At 30.2% G+C, this 19,622-nt stretch overlaps 1 protein-coding gene across 1 annotated transcript; it reads left to right on the forward strand.

Annotated features, from left to right (window-relative positions):
- Positions 1 to 937: 937 nt before the first annotated feature.
- Positions 938 to 17,984, forward strand: LOC104896122 (truncated transcription factor CAULIFLOWER A). Its single transcript, XM_010682824.4, has 8 exons — positions 938 to 1,179; positions 7,925 to 8,003; positions 8,603 to 8,667; positions 9,575 to 9,674; positions 11,294 to 11,335; positions 17,215 to 17,256; positions 17,361 to 17,527; positions 17,645 to 17,984. The coding sequence occupies exons 1-8, from the start codon at positions 995 to 997 to the stop codon at positions 17,742 to 17,744; spliced, it is 780 nt and encodes a 259-aa protein (XP_010681126.1). The 5' UTR covers positions 938 to 994; the 3' UTR covers positions 17,745 to 17,984.
- Positions 17,985 to 19,622: the final 1,638 nt, after the last annotated feature.

Genomic DNA, 19,622 nt, shown 5'->3' on the forward strand with positions numbered 1-19,622 from the left:
TTACCTTGGATGAAATCATCCATGACAACCCTTAACTGATGGAGAAAGAGTAGGGGAGGTTAGGGTTTTAGAGAGAAAAAGGAGAGAGAGGAAGGCTAGGGTTTTTTTTTACATTAATTGGGGGATCCATAACATAAGTAGACCTAACTAAGCTCCTTCCTTTTAGTGTAAAGTTGAGGGTATTTCTTATAGTGCTCATATTATGCAACACCAATAAACACATTTAGTGTCTAGAAAGCAAATATAATCACTAAAATAATTAAGTTATTATCCTCATAATTGATTCATATTTATATGCAGTAATTACCGGGAATGTCTGGTGACACATTCATTCACCCGACCCCTAGTCTATGCCCACTAAAATAATTAATTTACTATCTTCATAATTGATTCATATTTATATGTAGTAATTACTGGAAATGTCTGGTGACACATTCATTCACTCGACTCCTAGTCTATGCCTACTAAAATAATTAACTTATTATCTTCCTAATTGATTCATATTTATATGTAGTAATTACCGGGAATATCTGGTGACACATTCATTCACCCGTCCCCTAGTCTATGCCCTATGTTTGGCAAAACCCAAATGTAGCATACTAGGCACTACTAAAGTCCCCGCGAATGTAGGCTACCAATAGAGAAAACAACATTTACGGAGAGGGTCCCTTATTCCCTCTTTAAAAAGAATCAACCTTCGCAGCTCGACAGCACAGCAACTCAAAACCACTTCTGGTTTTCATAAAACCACCTTTCTAAACAAATTTAGAAAACCTTATTACCATTTTCTTATCCTTAATTGCTTCCAGAAGCCGTACAACTCCCTACCTTATATACCACCACCACCATCTCCTTTCTTTAGGGTAGTCCAACAATTTCAATATCTGAAATATCTCCAGAAAATTATTTTATATCATAAAACCATATACTATATCCATCATCAAACTATAGCATAAGATTATAACACAAAGTTTTGAGAAAATTTTAAATAAAAATGGGGAGAGGAAGAGTGCAGCTGAAGAGGATAGAGAATAAGATCAACAGACAAGTAACTTTTTCGAAGAGAAGAAGTGGACTTGTGAAGAAAGCTCATGAAATTTCTGTTCTTTGTGATGCTGAAGTTGCTCTCATCATTTTTTCTCACCGAGGAAAACTCTTTGAGTATTCTTCTGATTCTTCGTAAGTATATATATTAATAGTAACTACTTGTTTTCTGCTTTCTATTTTTAGGTCTGATGCATATTTAATTTAGGTAATATTAATTCCTTATATCTGATCCTTAATTTTTTTTTCTTTTACCATTTCATTTTTGTTTGTTTTGAATAAAAGAAAATTTCCCCTTCACGTGTGTCGAATAGGTCAAAATTTTTACTTGAAGGATGTTCTCTTTGATTACTAAAATAGGATCCAACAATCACCTGAAATAAAGGAAGAAGATGGTGCAAAGTTTTTACTGTCATACTTAGTATTTGATAAATATTCTATGATGAACTTGTATAAATTAGGAAATAGACCTAACTTTCATGCACGAAAACATTATTCCTTCATTAAATTTTTTTATTACTTAAGGATTTACTTTTTTATTGATCATATGAAGTAGTAGTACTTGTAATCATTTAATTTTTTTGTTGGTTAAATAGGACTACATTTTAAAACAATCCAAGCAATTTTAAAAAATTTTTGTGTGAATTTCTTCCCTTTTTTAAAATAAAGTCTATTATCATAGCTTAGAGTAGCTGTTGGCAAAGCTAGACGAAATAATACAGAAATCTGGAAAGGAAATTGTACTACTTACATGAACACACTTATTTATTACTTGCATGATATCTGCGAAAAAGTTTATAGCAAATTTGGTTAGTATATAGCGTAGTACTTTGGATATTAATATTACTAGTGTACAAATACTTGATCCAATGGGTAATGAAACTTATGGAAGATTTGACCATACATGATGATGCTAAATATTAATTGTTATTGTCCAGCTTTGTTTTCCCTCCATCCATTGGCTTCTTGATCTTTACATTGCTACTCCACTCACTTGTCAATTGTTTCGTCCTTTATGTTCTTTATTCACATGTGCACCATACTTCAATACTTTCCCCTTCTTTATCCTCAGTTTTTTATTTCATTTTAGGGTTAATACCCAATGAAATCTATTTTGCTCGTTTTTTTAGATCTAATTTTACTTCGATCACAACCATCCATATTTTTGTTTCTTAGCTTGACATCTATTCTATGGTCCTGGATCTGGGATCTTCGGTGTATAGATGTTCTCGGTTTTCAGATCAAGATCCTATTCATAGACCCATTTATTGAAAACACTTAAATGTGTTCTTAAAAAGTTAGTGGCTCGCCAAGTCAACTCAATAACATAACCCCCACGACTTCATTACATTACACAATGAAAGATTAGATGTATGAGTTTGTGAAGCTTATAATTCTATTTCAAGTAGGACTAGGATGTTTTTGTGCAATCAGCAGCTAGTAGTCTTTTTAATTTAAGTCAGTCTTCATTGTGCATTATATATATTTAGAAATATATGCAAGTTTGAAACCATTTAGAACCTCATGACCCGCCTGACTCACTATAAACCGGCAAGAGCTTAATTTTTCACAGCTTTGTATCTTTATGAGTAGCGCTAGCTAGGGGTATGGGCATAGAAAAAAAGGGTTTGGGTTAGGGTCTTACAAGATCTTATCCGCTATTTTATTTCATCATCTTTCAAAATACATGTTTAATAATTCAAAATACATGTTTAATACTATCTCCATTTCACAACATATGCACCAATTGCCTAGCTATGGTCCAACCTAGTTGGTTTGTAGCTTGCATTGGATGGTTAGGATGTATTGGAGTTGTTTATGTGCAATCAAATTTTAATTACGTATCAAAAAAAAAAAAAAAACATATGCACCAATTTCCATTTGGACACACTTATTGACCAATTTTTGACAATATTTTTCTCACCATTTTGTAAGAAAAATCAAAATCAAGTGGAATTTTGTTAAGTTTATCTCAGTCAAAAGATTCCATACATCGACATTTTATAATTTTTAATCATACGCAATTAGAAATATCAATGTCTAAAGAAGCGTGTTGGAATACGTGAAACAGCAAATGATACATGAAACAGATGTAGTATATAGAAAACTTAATTTTGTGTCACTCGGATGTATGTGGGCGGAGCCTTCCTAGAAGGCGTACCCACCTTAGTGGCTCTGAATCTTTGACGACCCGTTCGGTTGGTGGTGATAATAGATGGTAATAGTAATGTAATTTAGTCTAAATTTATAAATAAATATTAATATCATTACCCATGGTAATACAAGTTCTTCACAAAACATGTTTCATTTAAAAATTATCATTACTACCTTTTCAAGTGGTATTGGATGATAATAAAATTTTTGGCAGGGAAATGGGTATTGGGATGAACATTACCATGGGTAATGACATGCGATTTTTGTTACAAGAATACAGTATAATACATTACTATTGCCACCATGTATAACCATTAATCAAATGGACCGTGAGGATATGATGTTGAAGAAGAAGTCTTAACCTCTACGCTATTATTTACTAGGGTCTGTAAATTTTCCTTTTTTAATTATAATTCTTGTGAAATCTTCTTCACTGATGGTACTAGCTTATTAGGATGGGTTTCTTTAGTATATTGAAGGCTCTTTTGGACAGAGTATAAAAATATTTTTGGGGTCGCAACCATCAATTTAAACTTTTGTTTGATTATAAAATTATTTTTTGAACATCAACAATCTACTTAAATTTTTGGTTGAGTTAGTTCTTTGACATGGTATCACAACCATCATGACATAAAGGTCTCATATTCAAATCTCATTCACCTCTCATTTCCAAGTAGAATATTTACCTCAGGTATGGGTATGAGGGAGGCTTGTGTTGCATGAGTCAATAACGGATCTTGACCAATAATTTAACAGGGGCGAGTTGATAAATTAAGTTTTAATTTAAAATTTTAAATGATGGATAAAAACACTAATACACACCAAAATATAAATATACTTTTATTAATGGTTACAAAGAGCTTGTAGCTAATATAATAAATCAAAATCCCAAAGGTGCAATTTTTAAGAAATTATTTCCATTTATTTATTTGACCATTATGAAATCTTCAAGAAATTGAGTAAGTTTTTAAGAAATTTAAGGTATAGTTCATTAACTAAATAAACTACTCCAGTAAAAAAAAATTACCAAACTGCTTTCTTAAGTAAAAAAATAAATAAATTTATATTTTATGATTGTTAGGAATGAGTGTGAGGAAATAAAAAGTACTATTATAGTTAAATAAAAATGAAAGTTTTTCAGAGAAGAAGAATAGAAGATAGTACAATCAATGTTAAATATTTTTCTAAATTAGACAAATTGATATAAACCAAAAATAAAGGGGAAGAAGAAAGAAATAAGTAAAAAAAGAAAGAAGGAAAAGAAAAAAAGAAAAAAAGAAAAAAGAGAAGCAAGTGAAGAAAAACAAAAAAGTCCAAATGTGTGTTGATGCAAGGTTCGAGCTTGCAACATTAAGGGCTCAAACTTCCTTTTACACTTTGGTTCACTGCCACCGTGCCCACAGCTTGTTATGTGACATGAAGTGTAGTTTGCTTAATTTATCTTATACAGTTATGGGGGACCAAGCCTCCACCCGCCCCTTCTATAATCTGTCAGTGGTTGCATCCACACTTTAAGTCCAATAGGCTCTTGTCTGAGAGGAGGTGATAGAGTATATAAATATTTTTGGGGCCTCAACCATTAGCTCAATCTTTTGATTAAGTTGGTTCTGTGACACTTGTACTATATACTAGTTATATATATACTGTAAAACTAGTACCACGAGAACAGTCCTTAATACAAACAACATGCCCTTAATAGAATTTTCTTAGTGTACACTTAATATAGGTTGACTAGCTTTTTGCCCTTCAGTATACACACCTTTTATAATCTGTATCGTAGTCTGGTAGATGATAATAAACCTCAGTATTGGCAATATATGAAATGACATAATGGCCATGTTTGGTGATTAGAGTTTAGAGTTTAGAGGTTACAGTTTAGAGTTTGTGGTTAGATGATTACTTTTTTGTTCAGAGGATTTGACTGCTGATTTAAATAATTGTTGTGTAAAGGTGTTTGGTAACACTTAGCTGATTGTTTAAAGTTTTGTACTTTTTAGAGCATGTAAAATGACATTTATGGACATATGTATTTTTTTAAAACAAATTTTAGTAGTAATTATATGGACAAAATAGTCATTTGTTTTTTCTCTCTCCAAAACTCTCATGAAAAAGCTCCTCTACCCAGCTTTTTCAAAAGAGAGTTTTGATCAGAGTTTTCGGTACAAAACTCTCTTTAGTCCTCTCTCTCACCAAACACCCAAATTAGAGTTTTTATTGGTCAAAACTCTAAACTCTCTCCAAACCTCTAAACTCTCTCTAAAACTCTCTCCCCCAAACACCCCCAATTTCTTAGAAAAATTTGTTGCTCCTTTTTATTGCACTATATTTCTATCTCCAAACATAAAGTTTCTTTTACAAATTTTCATTTCTACTCCATACCACCTTTATATGGCAATATAATTTCTATGAATTAAAATGTTCACAAGTTTTGAGGTGGATTTCAAGAGCATGGACAATATGATCATGAGACTCTCCATACAAAAATTACCCTTAAATTTATAATCATACACCAAGCGGTCGTTAAAGTATTGGAAGTGCTTGAGTAGTTTGTGAAAATTAACATATAATAAAGTGCAGATCTCCCCTCTAGTAAGTAGTAAGAAGTAGTAAGACGATGTCCCTCATTTGAGAAAGAGAAAAACCCTTATCAGTTTCTCTTGTTTCTTTGACTGAACGCAAGTCAAATAGAAGTATGTAACTAGGAAATCCTTGGAGAAATAGATTTTCTTTAAAACTATAAAAGTATACCTATATATGGTAACCCACAAAAATGTATATAATCTGATCAATATCTAAACAAAGTATTCTTATGTTTTCTTTCATCTTGCTTATTTCCTCCCTTTCCTTTTCTTACTTCAATTTGTTTACTCTCTTTAACTTATTTCTTTGCGTATCTCATTTCACTTTACAAGGATATATAGTTGATTATGACAGCTTATGTTAGTCCACCCTAAAATATTTTGGAACTAGGATTTATTGGTTGTCGTTGTTATTTTCATTTCTACACTGATCGGCTAGAGTTTCTAGAACATAGGGCTTTATTGAAACCATTAGTTAACAAAATTGAATGACAATGATTCAATATGATAGAATATGTATGTATTAGTTAATGTTTGATTATTGTTTGTATGTATATAATCAAAGATTATTTAGTAATACTTCTATATACATATTCTATTAGAATCACTTAGAAAGACCCATTGAACAATAATAAGGATAGGCAGACAAGCAAACAAAAGAAAAATAAACCTGCTACTCCTTCCATTTCTTAATGTTCTACTCGGAATTATAGATACACACTTTAACACAAATTAGAAAGAGAGTGTAAAAAGTGGATCCATATTAATATTTTTATTTTTTTAAATGAGGAGAGAAGTGTGGGTTTATTATGTTTCAAGGGAGATAGAGAGCATTGAATAGTGAGAGAATATGTGCCAAAGATAATTAAATCATTGTATATCTTTTGCCAAATAAAGAATAAAGCATGTGAGTAAAACTTTAAAAAATGGGCGAAAAAGGAAAGTTGAGTAGAACTTTAAGAAACGAAAGGAATATAGAAGAGGACGTGACAGATGGGAGGAAGATCAGACATCTTAGAAGGGGAATAGTTAAATTTGAGTTAGTCTTTTAATTAAGGTTCTCACTAAAGAAGATATAACAGTAGGGGAAAGCTAAAGGTTATTCAAAACTTTCCTTCCCATCTTCATCACTTCATGTCTTTACTTTAGAGCTCTTAACACTTAGCCTATGAAATTCTGAACTCTTTGTAAGATTAGGGATAGATAAAAAAATCTTATCAATTTAATTTATAAATACAACAGGATTCAATAAAAAGATATAGAGATATATAAATAAAGAGCCATACTGTTGTGAACTTTTATATCTATCAAAACCTTTGACATTAGACGTGGTATAACTAAATCAGGCTTATCGAAATTTTTTAAAATTGTTTTCATTATAGCCCCTTTATATTTAGAAGTTCTAAGATGATTGCATAGATAGTTGATGCACCGTTCTGGTCGACTTTTTTAAACACTTCTTTTTGATATATTTTTTTTTGTATTCGAATCATTATTTTAGGTGTATAAAGAGCTGCAAATGATCTAGATGAGATTGATCTCGGTTTCATTTATATGCTAACAGTGTGTTAGATACACACTATTAAAAAAGTCATATGACTTAGAGATTATTATGGAAAAGGGATAGTGCACCGATATTAATATAATGGAAAATGACACACGAGTTGTCCATAATAACATGTGAAAAGTGAACTATTTAAAAGGTTTTTCTGACCTAGTACATACAAGGTGCATAGGTTTAGCTATTTTAGTTTTTAGTTTTATTTTTTAAAGTGAAGTTAGTTATTGATCTGAAATCATATAACATGTACGTACCGTAGATATAAAAAACTACCAAGTATATATCAATTTGAAATAAACATTATTTTAATATGGCAAAATCACAATTGTTGACTAGACCTAACACTGAAGAAAACTATGTCATGTTTATCAAGTATGTTGCATACAGTTAAAAACAAATATGTTAGAGAAATCGTTATTTGAAATAGAAAAGTTGCGCAAAATAGTGATTAACATCAAAATATGTTCAGAAAGTTTATAAATATGTGATCTTGCATTGTCTGTTGACTGTCGAGGTTTATGATAATTTCCCCTTTTTCCAATGCAAAACTTGTTGTGCTATTTTCTAATGATATATTTTTTCAAAGTATGGAGAAGATCCTAGAAAGGTATGAGAGGTATTCTTACGCAGAAAGACGGCTAGCTTCAAATGATCCAGACTCACAGGTAGTGCATTTGTGTAAATACAGATATACTCTTCATGCCCAAGAAGCCTGAATTTTTTATCCCACTACGTACTGCAAAGCCAAGTTTAATTGAATAATTGTCCTGTTTAAATTATTTAGTTTTCAGTACAATAATGTAATCATTAGTTTGCATGTTTAAAAAAGAAAAGCACAAGTTCTGATCAAGTGAAATATAAATTGTAACGAAAGAGCCAAGCTAGACAATTACCTAGCTAGGAATTATTTGTTATCGTTTTTGTTTTTAATTTCTAGTTTTTTTTGTAAACTAGAAATAAAAACTAGAAAATATAGTTTCAATCTTTTGTTATCAGTTTTCAAAATGACATATTTAACATAAATATGATTGATTTTAAATTCATTTATTATATCATATTTAATTTCAAAATAAGTGAAACACTTGTCTCAAAAAGCTCACTCTCACATAAATGATAAAAGTGTTTCACTTATTTTAAAACGGAAGAATTATGACTTTTACTTCTCATAAAACGAAAAACTGAAATATGACAATAATTTCAAATAGCTTGGAGAAACCAGATTTCTATATATTTCCGTGATGAAATCACTTTTCATTATACGTAGGTAAACTGGACCTTTGACTTCGCAAAACTGAAGGCGAAGCTTGAACTTCTACAAAGGAATCATAGGTATGATGGCAATATGTCATAATTTTTCTATTATTATTTTTGCTTCCAAAACCAGACCATATGTTTGTATATCTATATAGTAATATACTCCATCCGTTTCATTTTAATCTATACATTTACACTTATCAGGTATGTTAATGCAAAATTTTGAGGATATATATCTTTAGTTTTGTATTTATAAAAATTATAAAAAGTACATATTAATAAAATACATATTATGATGAATCTAACAAGATCCCACATGACGATATTTTCGTCCGCGTATGAATAACAGATAATGGCCAAAGTTAAATTTGTGAATAGTGTAAAATATCAAAGTATAACAATTAAAATAAAACGAAGGGAGTAGTACTTGTTTGTCACATACTTACTTATTTTTTGTTCTCTCCACAATGAAACTGTTCTTTCTAATAATAAAAAAAAGTGCATATGTTGATGATTTCTCTGTCACTTTAAGTGGATATTGAATAGTGATAATGGATTACTTTGTGTATAATTGCATTTCACATTTGGGTCTAATTTTATACCCTTTTCACATATCGTGCTTTGTGAATAGTACATATGATGTTCAAGAATGTGAGAAGACATATCATACTTTTGATATACCTCAAACATGGGTGTATACTGTATGGTGAACGAAAGTGTTAGTGTAATTTTATTTAGGAGGTTTAGTGGTTTGTCCTATATATAATGCTAGTAGTTATACACCATAGTTGTTGATGAGCATCAACTGGCTTTCCTAACATTTTTTTCTCCATAACTTTACCCTTACCTTACATTAGATTACTCTAGGATTACATTCTACCTAAAATATTATTACTCCCATCATTTTAGGTAAATATTTTTACTTTGATTTTTCGATTATTTTCAAGAGTTTAAAATAATGATTAAAATTTACCATGATCAGGCACTACTTAGGACAAGAGCTTGACTCGCTTAACATGAAGGAACTTCAGAGTTTAGAGCAACAACTTGATACTGCTCTCAAAAATGTTCGATCTAGGAAGGTAAGAAATTTTACTTGTCTACCGTAGTTTCATAATAAATTAGTATTTGGGCTCAGGCTTTACCCCAGATTGGTATTGTCTTTTCAAATTTGATATGCACTTTTTTCCATTTCCACTAAAATATATTAAGAAAATTCAACATTTAAAAGATACAAATATAATAATGTGGATACTTAAAGTATGATTCAAATTTGATTGAAATGGTAATTGTGTCATGTATAATAGCAAAACGTCACAAGTTCAAAGCTCGTTGCAAGCTAAATTTATTTTTGTTGATTGACATGACTTATCAACACATTGGACAATTCTAGTCATCTAATGGAGTAACATATACTAACAATTTATGAGCGTGATGTGTGCCTTACTTTTTTAGAATATAATTTATAACTTTTTTGAGCATAAACAAAGGTAAGATTTGAACATTAGACATATTTTTTTGGGCTAGCTAAATTTGTTGATTAAAGCTATATCACTTAACCAAACTCCTCTTTTATTATTTATTGATTTATATTTTATTTAAAATTTTTAAAATTAAAATGATGAGCAATAAAAGAATGTCAAGTAGATTTATTAAGTATTTCTTATATTTTTATCAACAAAGTATTTTGTTTTAATTAAATTATTTCACTTTGTTAATTGATTGTATTTTCCTTTTTAATTTACTACTTGATTGTGTATTGATTGATCAAACATAATTTTTTTTTGTTAATTTTTTTATGCTATATTTGAATTTATTTTTCTTTCATCTGTTTTTGGTAGAGTAGTTGATTTACTAAAGGGTAATTAAATAAATTTATTGGGGGACACCATAGCTCCCCCCTCCCTTATATAATAGAGATTTGTATAGATTTATTGTCTTCCTCGATTATTGATTAACTAGTCTTCTATGCACGCGATGCGTGTGTTGATTGTTTGGGTCTATTCTTAATAAAAATTTTATCAAAATATAATTATAGTAGTGTGATTTACAATTGAGATAAACATTTAGATGTGAAATTTTGTGGTCAAATTATATTTGTAATTTTTTAAACTGAGTAACCGTTTTTCTCATCATGTCAATTTACTTTGTTAATGCTTATTTAGTTTATTATTGGAATTTTGACCCATCCTTAAATTAGAAAATGATATAATTGTACAAAATCTGAATATCCAATTAAGTGTATATATATATATATATATATATAATATATATATATATATATATATTATATATATATCTATATTTAGCTAAGAAAAAAAAGACATTTCATTAGGAGATACCATAACTCCCCCTTAGCTTATATAATAGAGATCCTATAGTTCTTTTCTGATAGTGTCAAATTTTATTATAAATCTTTAACATTGACCAATTAATAATTGGACAAGAAAAAAATGAGACAATAATAAATAAGGCGATCTTCACAGACGTATTAACATGATGGTAATTAAAAATGTTAATCATAGATCTTTGTGTTATCTTAATAATATAAATTTACTAATTAGAATGTATCACATAAAGTAAGTATTAATAGCAGCATAGGATAATTCTTATAATGGAGATTTTATATTTGTTTATATAATTATATGATTTATTGTTGAAAATATTAGTTGATTTTAACTGGTTGTTTATTCAATGACAGAACCAACTGATGCACGAGTCCATTTCTGAACTCCAGAAGAAGGTAATAACTCCATTTTTTACTCTCAAAGGTTTATTGTTTTTAACTTATTTCTTCTAACCTTTTATATATGAGAAGGTATTGGGTCAGACGCGTCTGATCATAATATTTGGTCGGATGACTTTCAATTGGTTTCAATTTTTTTCAGTTGGTTTCAAATTTTTTTCAGTTGATTTCAATTTTTGTTCAGTTGGTTTCAATTTTTTTTAAGTTGGTTTCAATTTTTGTTCAGTTGGTTTTAATTTTTTTTAGTTGATCTTTTTTATTTCAGTTGGGTGTCTTTTAAGTTCAGTTACTTATCTTATTGTTTCATTTACGTGTTTTATTCTAACTGAAAACAAAACTTAAGTAAATGAAATAAAATAAGTTCTAAATAAAAGCAACTTAGGGCCTGTTCTCCCCAGGTCATTTTCAGTTCAGTTCAGTTCAGTTCAATTCAGTTCAGTTCAGATCAGTTCAGTTCAGCTCTTGACAATACTTTTACTCTCACATATCACTATTCATTTCAGTTCAGTTCAGTTCAATTCAATTCAGTTCAGTTCAATTCAGTTTAGTTCAGTTCAGTTCACTTCAGTTCAGTTGTTTTATGCCGAAGAGAACAGGCCCTTAGTTTTCAGTTACTTATATTATCGTTTCAGTTAGTTTTCTTATTCTTTCATTTAACAACTAACTAAAATAAAAAAAAAACAAAAAAAAACAAAAAACTAACTGAAAGCAAAACTTAATTAAATGCAAAAAATTAAGTTCTAAATGAAACCACATACGATCGAAATTATTTCAAACATTATGGTGTTTTCGATTCTTTCAAAGAAGGCAAGCTGCTCCCGCTATTCTACCCTCTTTAGATCGCAATAAAGCTCAGGCCTCACATTCAAAGTTTCCTCAAAGATAACCAAGGATGTCTTGGCCTAATGGTTAAGATTGAGGTGCTGTGAACGATAGGTCACAGGTTCAAATCCCCCCTCCCCTTCTTTGTACTTTGTACCGCCTTTGTGGCTCATATGGATCAAAAAAAAAAAAAAAAAGTTTCCTCAAAGATGGACGTTCCAAGTATCACATAGTCCTCTTCTCCAAACGCTCTCCTTCCTATCTTGATGTCATTAGCAAACTTCTTGATCCAGACGGCGCCAACAACCGCACCATGATCTCCCTCCAAAGTACTGAAAGTCTTGAAGCACATAGTCGAGTGAGTAGCTTTGAGGAACCATCTGTAAAAGAACCTGAGGGAGCCAATGTGTGCGTAAGTACCAACGGCGTGTTGTCAGTGGAAAAGGTGGTGCCATGGTGGCACTCAGTAGTGACGGAGCTGCCGTGGTGTTTGAGTGTTGCCAAATATAAAGGCGAAATTTCAGAATCTCTAATTTCTTCTGTGAAACTTTTGGACTCAGTCCGTCCGACCAAACACATTGGATCAAACGGTTTGGCCCAATATATATATATATATATATATATATATTATATATATATATATATATATATATATAATATATAATATATAAATATATATATATATATATATATTTATTTATTTATTTATGAGAGAATAAGCTAGTAAAATAGAGGGACATCATAGGTCTCGGCTCTTCCATCTCTTGGATAGATATAAATAGAGATGGAGGACAAGGGTCTTGGTTTTATCATGTTGTCAAAGAGTTGAACAATGGTTTTTTCGTATTGTTAAAAAATTAAAAAACCAGAGGCCTTCAATCTCTTGATAGATATAGATAGAAAAGGAGGACAAGGCCGTTCTTGGTTTTGTTATATTGTCAAAGAGTTGAACAATGATTTTTTCGTGTTGTCAAAAAATTAAACAATGAAAAAAGATGGCGGGTGCTTGATCTAATAGATCGGACCATGGATTGAAGGTCTTTTAACTTATTATTATATATATATTGAACTTATTTGAAATTGTATTAACTTCCGAACTTTATGAACTTTTTTAATTCTTCAAAACTTATCTACATTTTATTTAAATAAATATTGAAGACAAAAAAACCCTCAGTTGGTTTAAAGCTGCGGTAAGATAGAGTGTAAATGTTATTTTTTTTTATTAAATCAAGAAATAAAAAGAAATATTAAATAAAAAGAACTAAAAATGGAAATGATGACAGAAACTTATGGCTTGGAGGAGCAACACTTTTAAGCTAGACCAAAACCTTAAATAAGTTAAAATGGAAATAATTTTTCAGTAGAATCTTATTCCAATCTATACTCCATTTTTACTCCATGTAGTGCACATATAATAAAAAAATTAGAAATTAAATAGTATAAGGTTTGATCTTGTGACTGTAAGTTTATATACTAACTTCTTAACCACTAGAGCAAGTGATATTTAGTGTTATTATTTTAAAGTATAATTTTAACAAATGAAATTTTTTTTCTTACCCGGAACATAGCTCGGACCTAATAACTAGTTGAACAATTATAATCTGTAACTTAAAATGATCCTAATTACTGTACTTTTATTACCTATAATAATAGAATCTTATTATCATTGGTTCAGAAAAAAAAATCTTATTAAATGTTAACCATTTATTTGTAATTGAAACATACATGTACATAAATCATAAATGTAACTTTTAGTTTATCTTAATTTAAAAACTGAGAAAATGTTAGTTGGAAACTTTTGTATATATGTTTGGATAAACGACGCTCAAAAGTAGTGGCCAAAATTTTAGTAGATAATATAAGATTATACTCCATCCGTTTCTAGATAGACTTCTCATTTCTAATTTTGGCAGTATTCATAAATAAAGGAATTCTTTCAAAAAATTTCCAATATATAAGAAAAAAAATAGTCATGTGCGGTCTTGTTTGATTCGTCTCATTGGTACCTTAGGAAAATTAAACTTATATAATTTTTACTACTATGTAATTAAAGATATTAACGATACAAAATGTGTATTGAGAAACGTATATTGGAGTAATAGGAAGTCTAGGGACCGAATAAATATTACGTAAATAAATCTAATACAAACTAATAAATTCTACTCCAGACAATAAAGATTCTGTCTTATATTGCCAAGATATAGTAGCTATTTATTTTATCTCAACAAACATAAATGTTCTTAATGCTTAAACATGGACATGTATTATTTTGTAAAATATTATGTATTATCCAAAGTTACATATTTAAAGGAAGTTCTATTGCTTGCTCTCTTTTAGCACTGCCCAAAAAGGTTAAAGTAATTTTTTTTCTCTGTTTAAAAAAAAAAATGCATGATATACAGATAATTTTTGCTAGTCAATAAAGCTATCATTATGACTTATGAGTGCTACTTGACTAGGGATGTGTACTCAATTGGAGGTATACATACACCAAGATTATAGAGCTTTTATTTTGCCTATCAAAGATGGAAGCCGGATAGGATACCAAAAAAAGCTTTGACTTAAATTTGTAATGCATAAAAATGATGATACCTAACTTATTAGCCATAGTTATCTAAGCGTACGTCAATTTAAATATTGTGTTATTGATTGATAATGATCCTTATATATCCATATTTTGACAATTAAACGGTAAATTAGAGAGAAAAGTTTGAGAAAATAATTATAGCTTACGTCATGCTATAATCCAAAGTGTCTCCGCACAAGCGTGGGACAAAATAGTACTTTCGGAGAAGTTACAATCAACAGCTAAGTCTTCATTGTTCTTGAATAGAAGGATGGAAACAAAGTTCTCCTTTTATTAACGTATTAAGGTTTGTTATTAGCTCAATATCCAATACTTTCTCTTCTTTTTATTACTTTGTCTGTTTAATTTTCAAATTAAATGATTTTTTTTGTTATTTTACATTATTTTTAAATTTTACTTTTACCATCATTTGTGATTTATATGTGAATGAAAACATAGTTACGTGTGATCTTGTTATATTTGTCTTAATATGTATTATTTAATATACTTTTTTTTTATAATTTTTGCAAATACAAAATTAGAGATATATGTCCTTTAAATTTTACATTCACATACGTGATAAATAAGAGTGCTACAACTAATTTGTAACGGATAAAGTATTTGAATTGTTTTTCATTTAAAAAAGTTCGCTATCATTTATAATGTTATATATTTGCCAATATGTTATCTCTTTCCCTCTCCTACCAGAGTTTAGATCCAGTAGAGTTAGTAAATAATTCTACCACGTAGATTTTAACAAATCATAGCCATTGATTTTCAAATCAATGATTTATATATTCTTTCCCAAAACTCTCCCCATTTCCCCAAAAATCCTCCCCCTCCTTATCTCTTTCCATAAAATCTGAGTCGTTGATTTTAAAATATAAGGTTTGGATTCAACTCTACTATGTAGAGTTTTCATCAAACTCCACCGAATCCGAACCCGAACCCCTTCTACCATAGTACTTCTTGATTTCCCTATATTTCTTTCCTCATCTTGGTCCTCAAGCACATTTCAATATTATGGGTATTAAACAATAGAGAAAGTATTTACTTATAAAGAAAGTATTTTCAATGATTCCCTAAATTTACTTATATATATTTACCAAGATGACGTGATGTTTTACAAGGCCCATGATTTTTACGCGATCATGAAAAACACAGCCAATAGGAATGGAGCAAATATCTACGCGTCATTTTAGATATTTTTGTATGGGAAAGTTTTTTTTGACCAATGTAATTATTAAGAAGCATCGGCCACCGGGTAGATAAGATGTCACTATACATCCTTTTCCAAACTTAAGTATGCCTGTTGAACTTTTGTTGCGTTTGCAGATTCATTTGAAATTATATTTCCTCAGATCCTCTACTTGTAAAAGAATGTTCCATTATTTTCTTAGTTTACATGATAATTACAATAGTATTTGTCTACATTTTGTTCATATTACTTAGTGATCAGTGTATACGTCATATATTAGTTTGAACTTTGAAGACATTTATTTTCTATATACTTCCTTTGTCTGCTAAATTACTTTGGAAAGCTTTGTTTTTTTTATTAATATAAGACCCTTTGGAGTTTGGAAATCACTATCTAATGAAATATATAATTCATCATTAGAACAAAAATACAAATATCGTACTATCACCTATCATGTTCCTTTTGGATTCGCTTCACAAAAATACATTTTTTTAAAAAAAAAAATAACAAATGGTACCTAACAACTTATTACTTTTAAAAGTTTGTGTGCATCCTAATAAGTACCCAAAGTAGTATGTAACAGAGAGAGTATAATGCTAAAATACAAACTAAATAAACAAGAAAGTGTTTCTCAACAATAATTTGCTGCAGGAATTAGGAAACAAAGTAAATAAATTGCATGTTTATCATCAATACAATTTACTGGTAGTTAATTACAAACTTCACTCATGATAATTGAAAGAGGCCACTCAATTTCAGCTAGGAGTTGTTTATTTATTTATTTTTCTTTCAGTTAAATTTTGACTACCCACAAAATCTTCATCTGGACCTAATCTGCAATTTGTGGATTTTGGATGAAATTTCTAACCTATTTAAGTAGTCTTATTGTTTAAATAACCCATGCAATTAAATTAGGTTATATGGGGGTGATTCATTTACCAGGCCCAAGATATTATCTCATTCTCAATTATTATCGCAACACCCATGAACCTAAGCCAACATGACTTATTTACCAGGCCAGCTAGAGAAGAACAAGGTTGCGGATTTTCTTTCCCGTGATTGTAGAAGAAATGTTAGAAATCTAAATGTTGTTAGGGATTTACCCCTCCCCCTACTGAGTGTATGAACTTATTATTGACGGATTGTTGTAGGCTCCAAGCCAAAACTCTGATTAAGTTTTCTTTTATGCCATTTTAACCAAAAAAAAAAAAAAGCTAGGAAGCTAGCTCAGCGCGCTCTAATTATTTCACATGTGACATGTTTTACACTTATTCATACTTCTATATGCAGGAGAGGGCAATGCAGGAGCACAATAACATCCTGTCTAAGAAGGTACTTGCACTTGACCAGTTTGTGTAATTTTGTAATTTAATTTCTTAGATTTTGGTTGCATGCTTTGATGACGAATGACGATTGACGAATACATTTTTATGCAGATCAAGGAGAGAGGAAAAAATCTAGAGCAAGTGCAACAGATGCAGTGGCAGAACCAGCACCAGCACCAGCACCAGCAGCAGCCGCCACCGCCGCCACAAAATCATCAAGTTCCTCCTGACGCATCAAATTTCATGCTCCCACCTCCAATTCCTTCTTTGAACACGGGGTAAGTTAATTCTTCAACTTAATTTCCTCTGTTCAATATTAAGATAAGAAACAGATCACGTGATTAGTTCGTTAATATTGCTAATTAATAATCATATTGTTATATATCATGCATTAGTGGGTACCAAGGACAATTTGGTGGAGAAGTAAGGAGGAATGATCTTGACCTGACGCTAGAACCGATATACTCATGTCACATGGGATGCTTTACAACATGAGAGAGAATAGTAAGCTCAAGGTATGAGACAATGTATTTTGTATGATAATGGGGGTGAAGACTAAAATACACCTATTATAATTTAGAGGTGTTTGTTGTTTGTGTGTTGAATGGTTTGCCAACTCTATGTGGAAACGACATGTTAAAATCATTATGCTTCTATTAATTTGGAACCAGTCGTAAACTCGTAATTGGTTTCGAAGCTTGTTTGATGCACGAGTCAGAATTTTGTTATCTTTACACTGTATCTGTCTTTACTTCTTTGTCTCTCACTTCACTTTTCATACTAGTAAACTAAGCAACAAAAGTGTCCGGGTCCATGAAATTAATGGATGGCTTTTGTGAGAAGAAAGTAAAGTGACCTTAATAAAAGTTTAGTTGATGGTTGGTGTGCTAAGAATAGTTTTATACTTTATCATTTCCCTCAGCGAGAGCCCTTTGGGTTTGAAGTGTGGACGTAAAACAAACCTCAATTGTACCTAGTGCTAAATAGCTATCTATATTAATATATTAAAAGGCGTGTGAAAACAAGAAAATGTGACACGTCGCGCTCTTCCTAGGGAGTTTTCATTCATGTAATCCATGTACAATAAAAAAATTAAGAAATTGTATAGTATAGGGTTTGATCCTGAGACCTCAAGTACATATACTAAAGTTTTAATCACTAAGCTAAGTTGTATTTAGTGCTATTATCAGAAAGTATTATATTAATAAATGAAATATTTTCTTACCGGAGTCATAACCTGGGTCTAATAACTAGTTTCACTTAGAAACGAGATGTGGATGAGTTTAGACCTATGACTTTTATGTGATGTCGACTCTACTACCATGTTAAAAGTCCAAATTAGCCAAAAATTTAAATTGTTGGTTAATGTTTCAAGAATAGTTTTATATTGTATCATAAGGAAATACTACATCTAACAATATTTGTTGGTTGTGATACTTGGAACAATATGAATGCATCCGTTGATATATAACAGATTCAAATGCAAAATTTACAGTAAATAGTGCTTTGTGCTAATTATTAATTCTTGATCAAGTGTTGTTTTATTTATTGGACAACATACATAAGTTGAGAAGCTCGTTTTAATATAATGCTCATTATACTAAAACTAATCATATGGTAATTATAAGCATTTGGAGTGTCCACTTAAAGATATTTTTTAGCTCGCAACAGTTCAAGAAAAGTAGTTTTTTAATTAGAAAAGATAATTGCTCCGAATATCAATTCTCAAGGCACACCAACTTAGAGAATGGGTACAAGGGTAAATAGGTAAGAAGTAAATCCCCCAACATATTGTTGGGATGAGGATTTAAAACCTAGGCACTGCCTTGAAATTCAAGGTGATACTTCACTAAGCTACCACTTCAAAAAGAGTACTTATTCTACATTTTTATCTTTTTGGAATGAACTCATTAGTGTTAAGTGATAAATGAAATGACGGGTAATGAATATTTACATTTCAATAATCTACGCACAAATTTCCTGAATTTTATAATTATTTATGTAATACTTATTATTTTAAGGCCATCTTTATGAACTTTTGGCTACAAATTCCCAACATTATGTAACCATGAGTCATCTTGTTAGATGTTTCTTAGTGTGTAGAACTTAAATTATGATTTTTTTACAAAATTTTCACTAATACATAATTGAAAATACTAATGGTAAAATTAGTAGCTTGGATATTGTAAATGTTATTTAAATAAGAACACTACAAGATGGGGGGATGAATTGTATCTGTATAAATAAACATACTTTTTGCGTAATTATAAAACATAAACAAAGAAACAAGTTAAAGGAACACAAGTGAATTTACGAGAAAAAACTTCTTGGGCCCAACACAACAAGAAATAACCTCGACCAATAGGGATTTTA

This window comes from Beta vulgaris, chromosome 6 (genome assembly GCF_026745355.1).
Source record: "Beta vulgaris subsp. vulgaris cultivar EL10 chromosome 6, EL10.2, whole genome shotgun sequence".
Classification (NCBI taxonomy): Eukaryota; Viridiplantae; Streptophyta; class Magnoliopsida; order Caryophyllales; family Amaranthaceae; genus Beta; species Beta vulgaris.

What these genes read in the sequence shown, in the direction of transcription:
- LOC104896122 (XM_010682824.4), top strand. Translation starts at nt 995, where the DNA reads ATGGGGAGAGGAAGAGTGCAGCTGAAGAGGATAGAGAATAAGATCAAC. An exon ending in CTTCTACAAAGGAATCATAG is followed by an intron (nt 8,668 to 9,574) that starts GTATGATGGCAA and finishes TACCATGATCAG; the next exon opens with GCACTACTTAGGACAAGAGC. An exon ending in TTTCTGAACTCCAGAAGAAG is followed by an intron (nt 11,336 to 17,214) that starts GTAATAACTCCA and finishes TTCTATATGCAG; the next exon opens with GAGAGGGCAATGCAGGAGCA.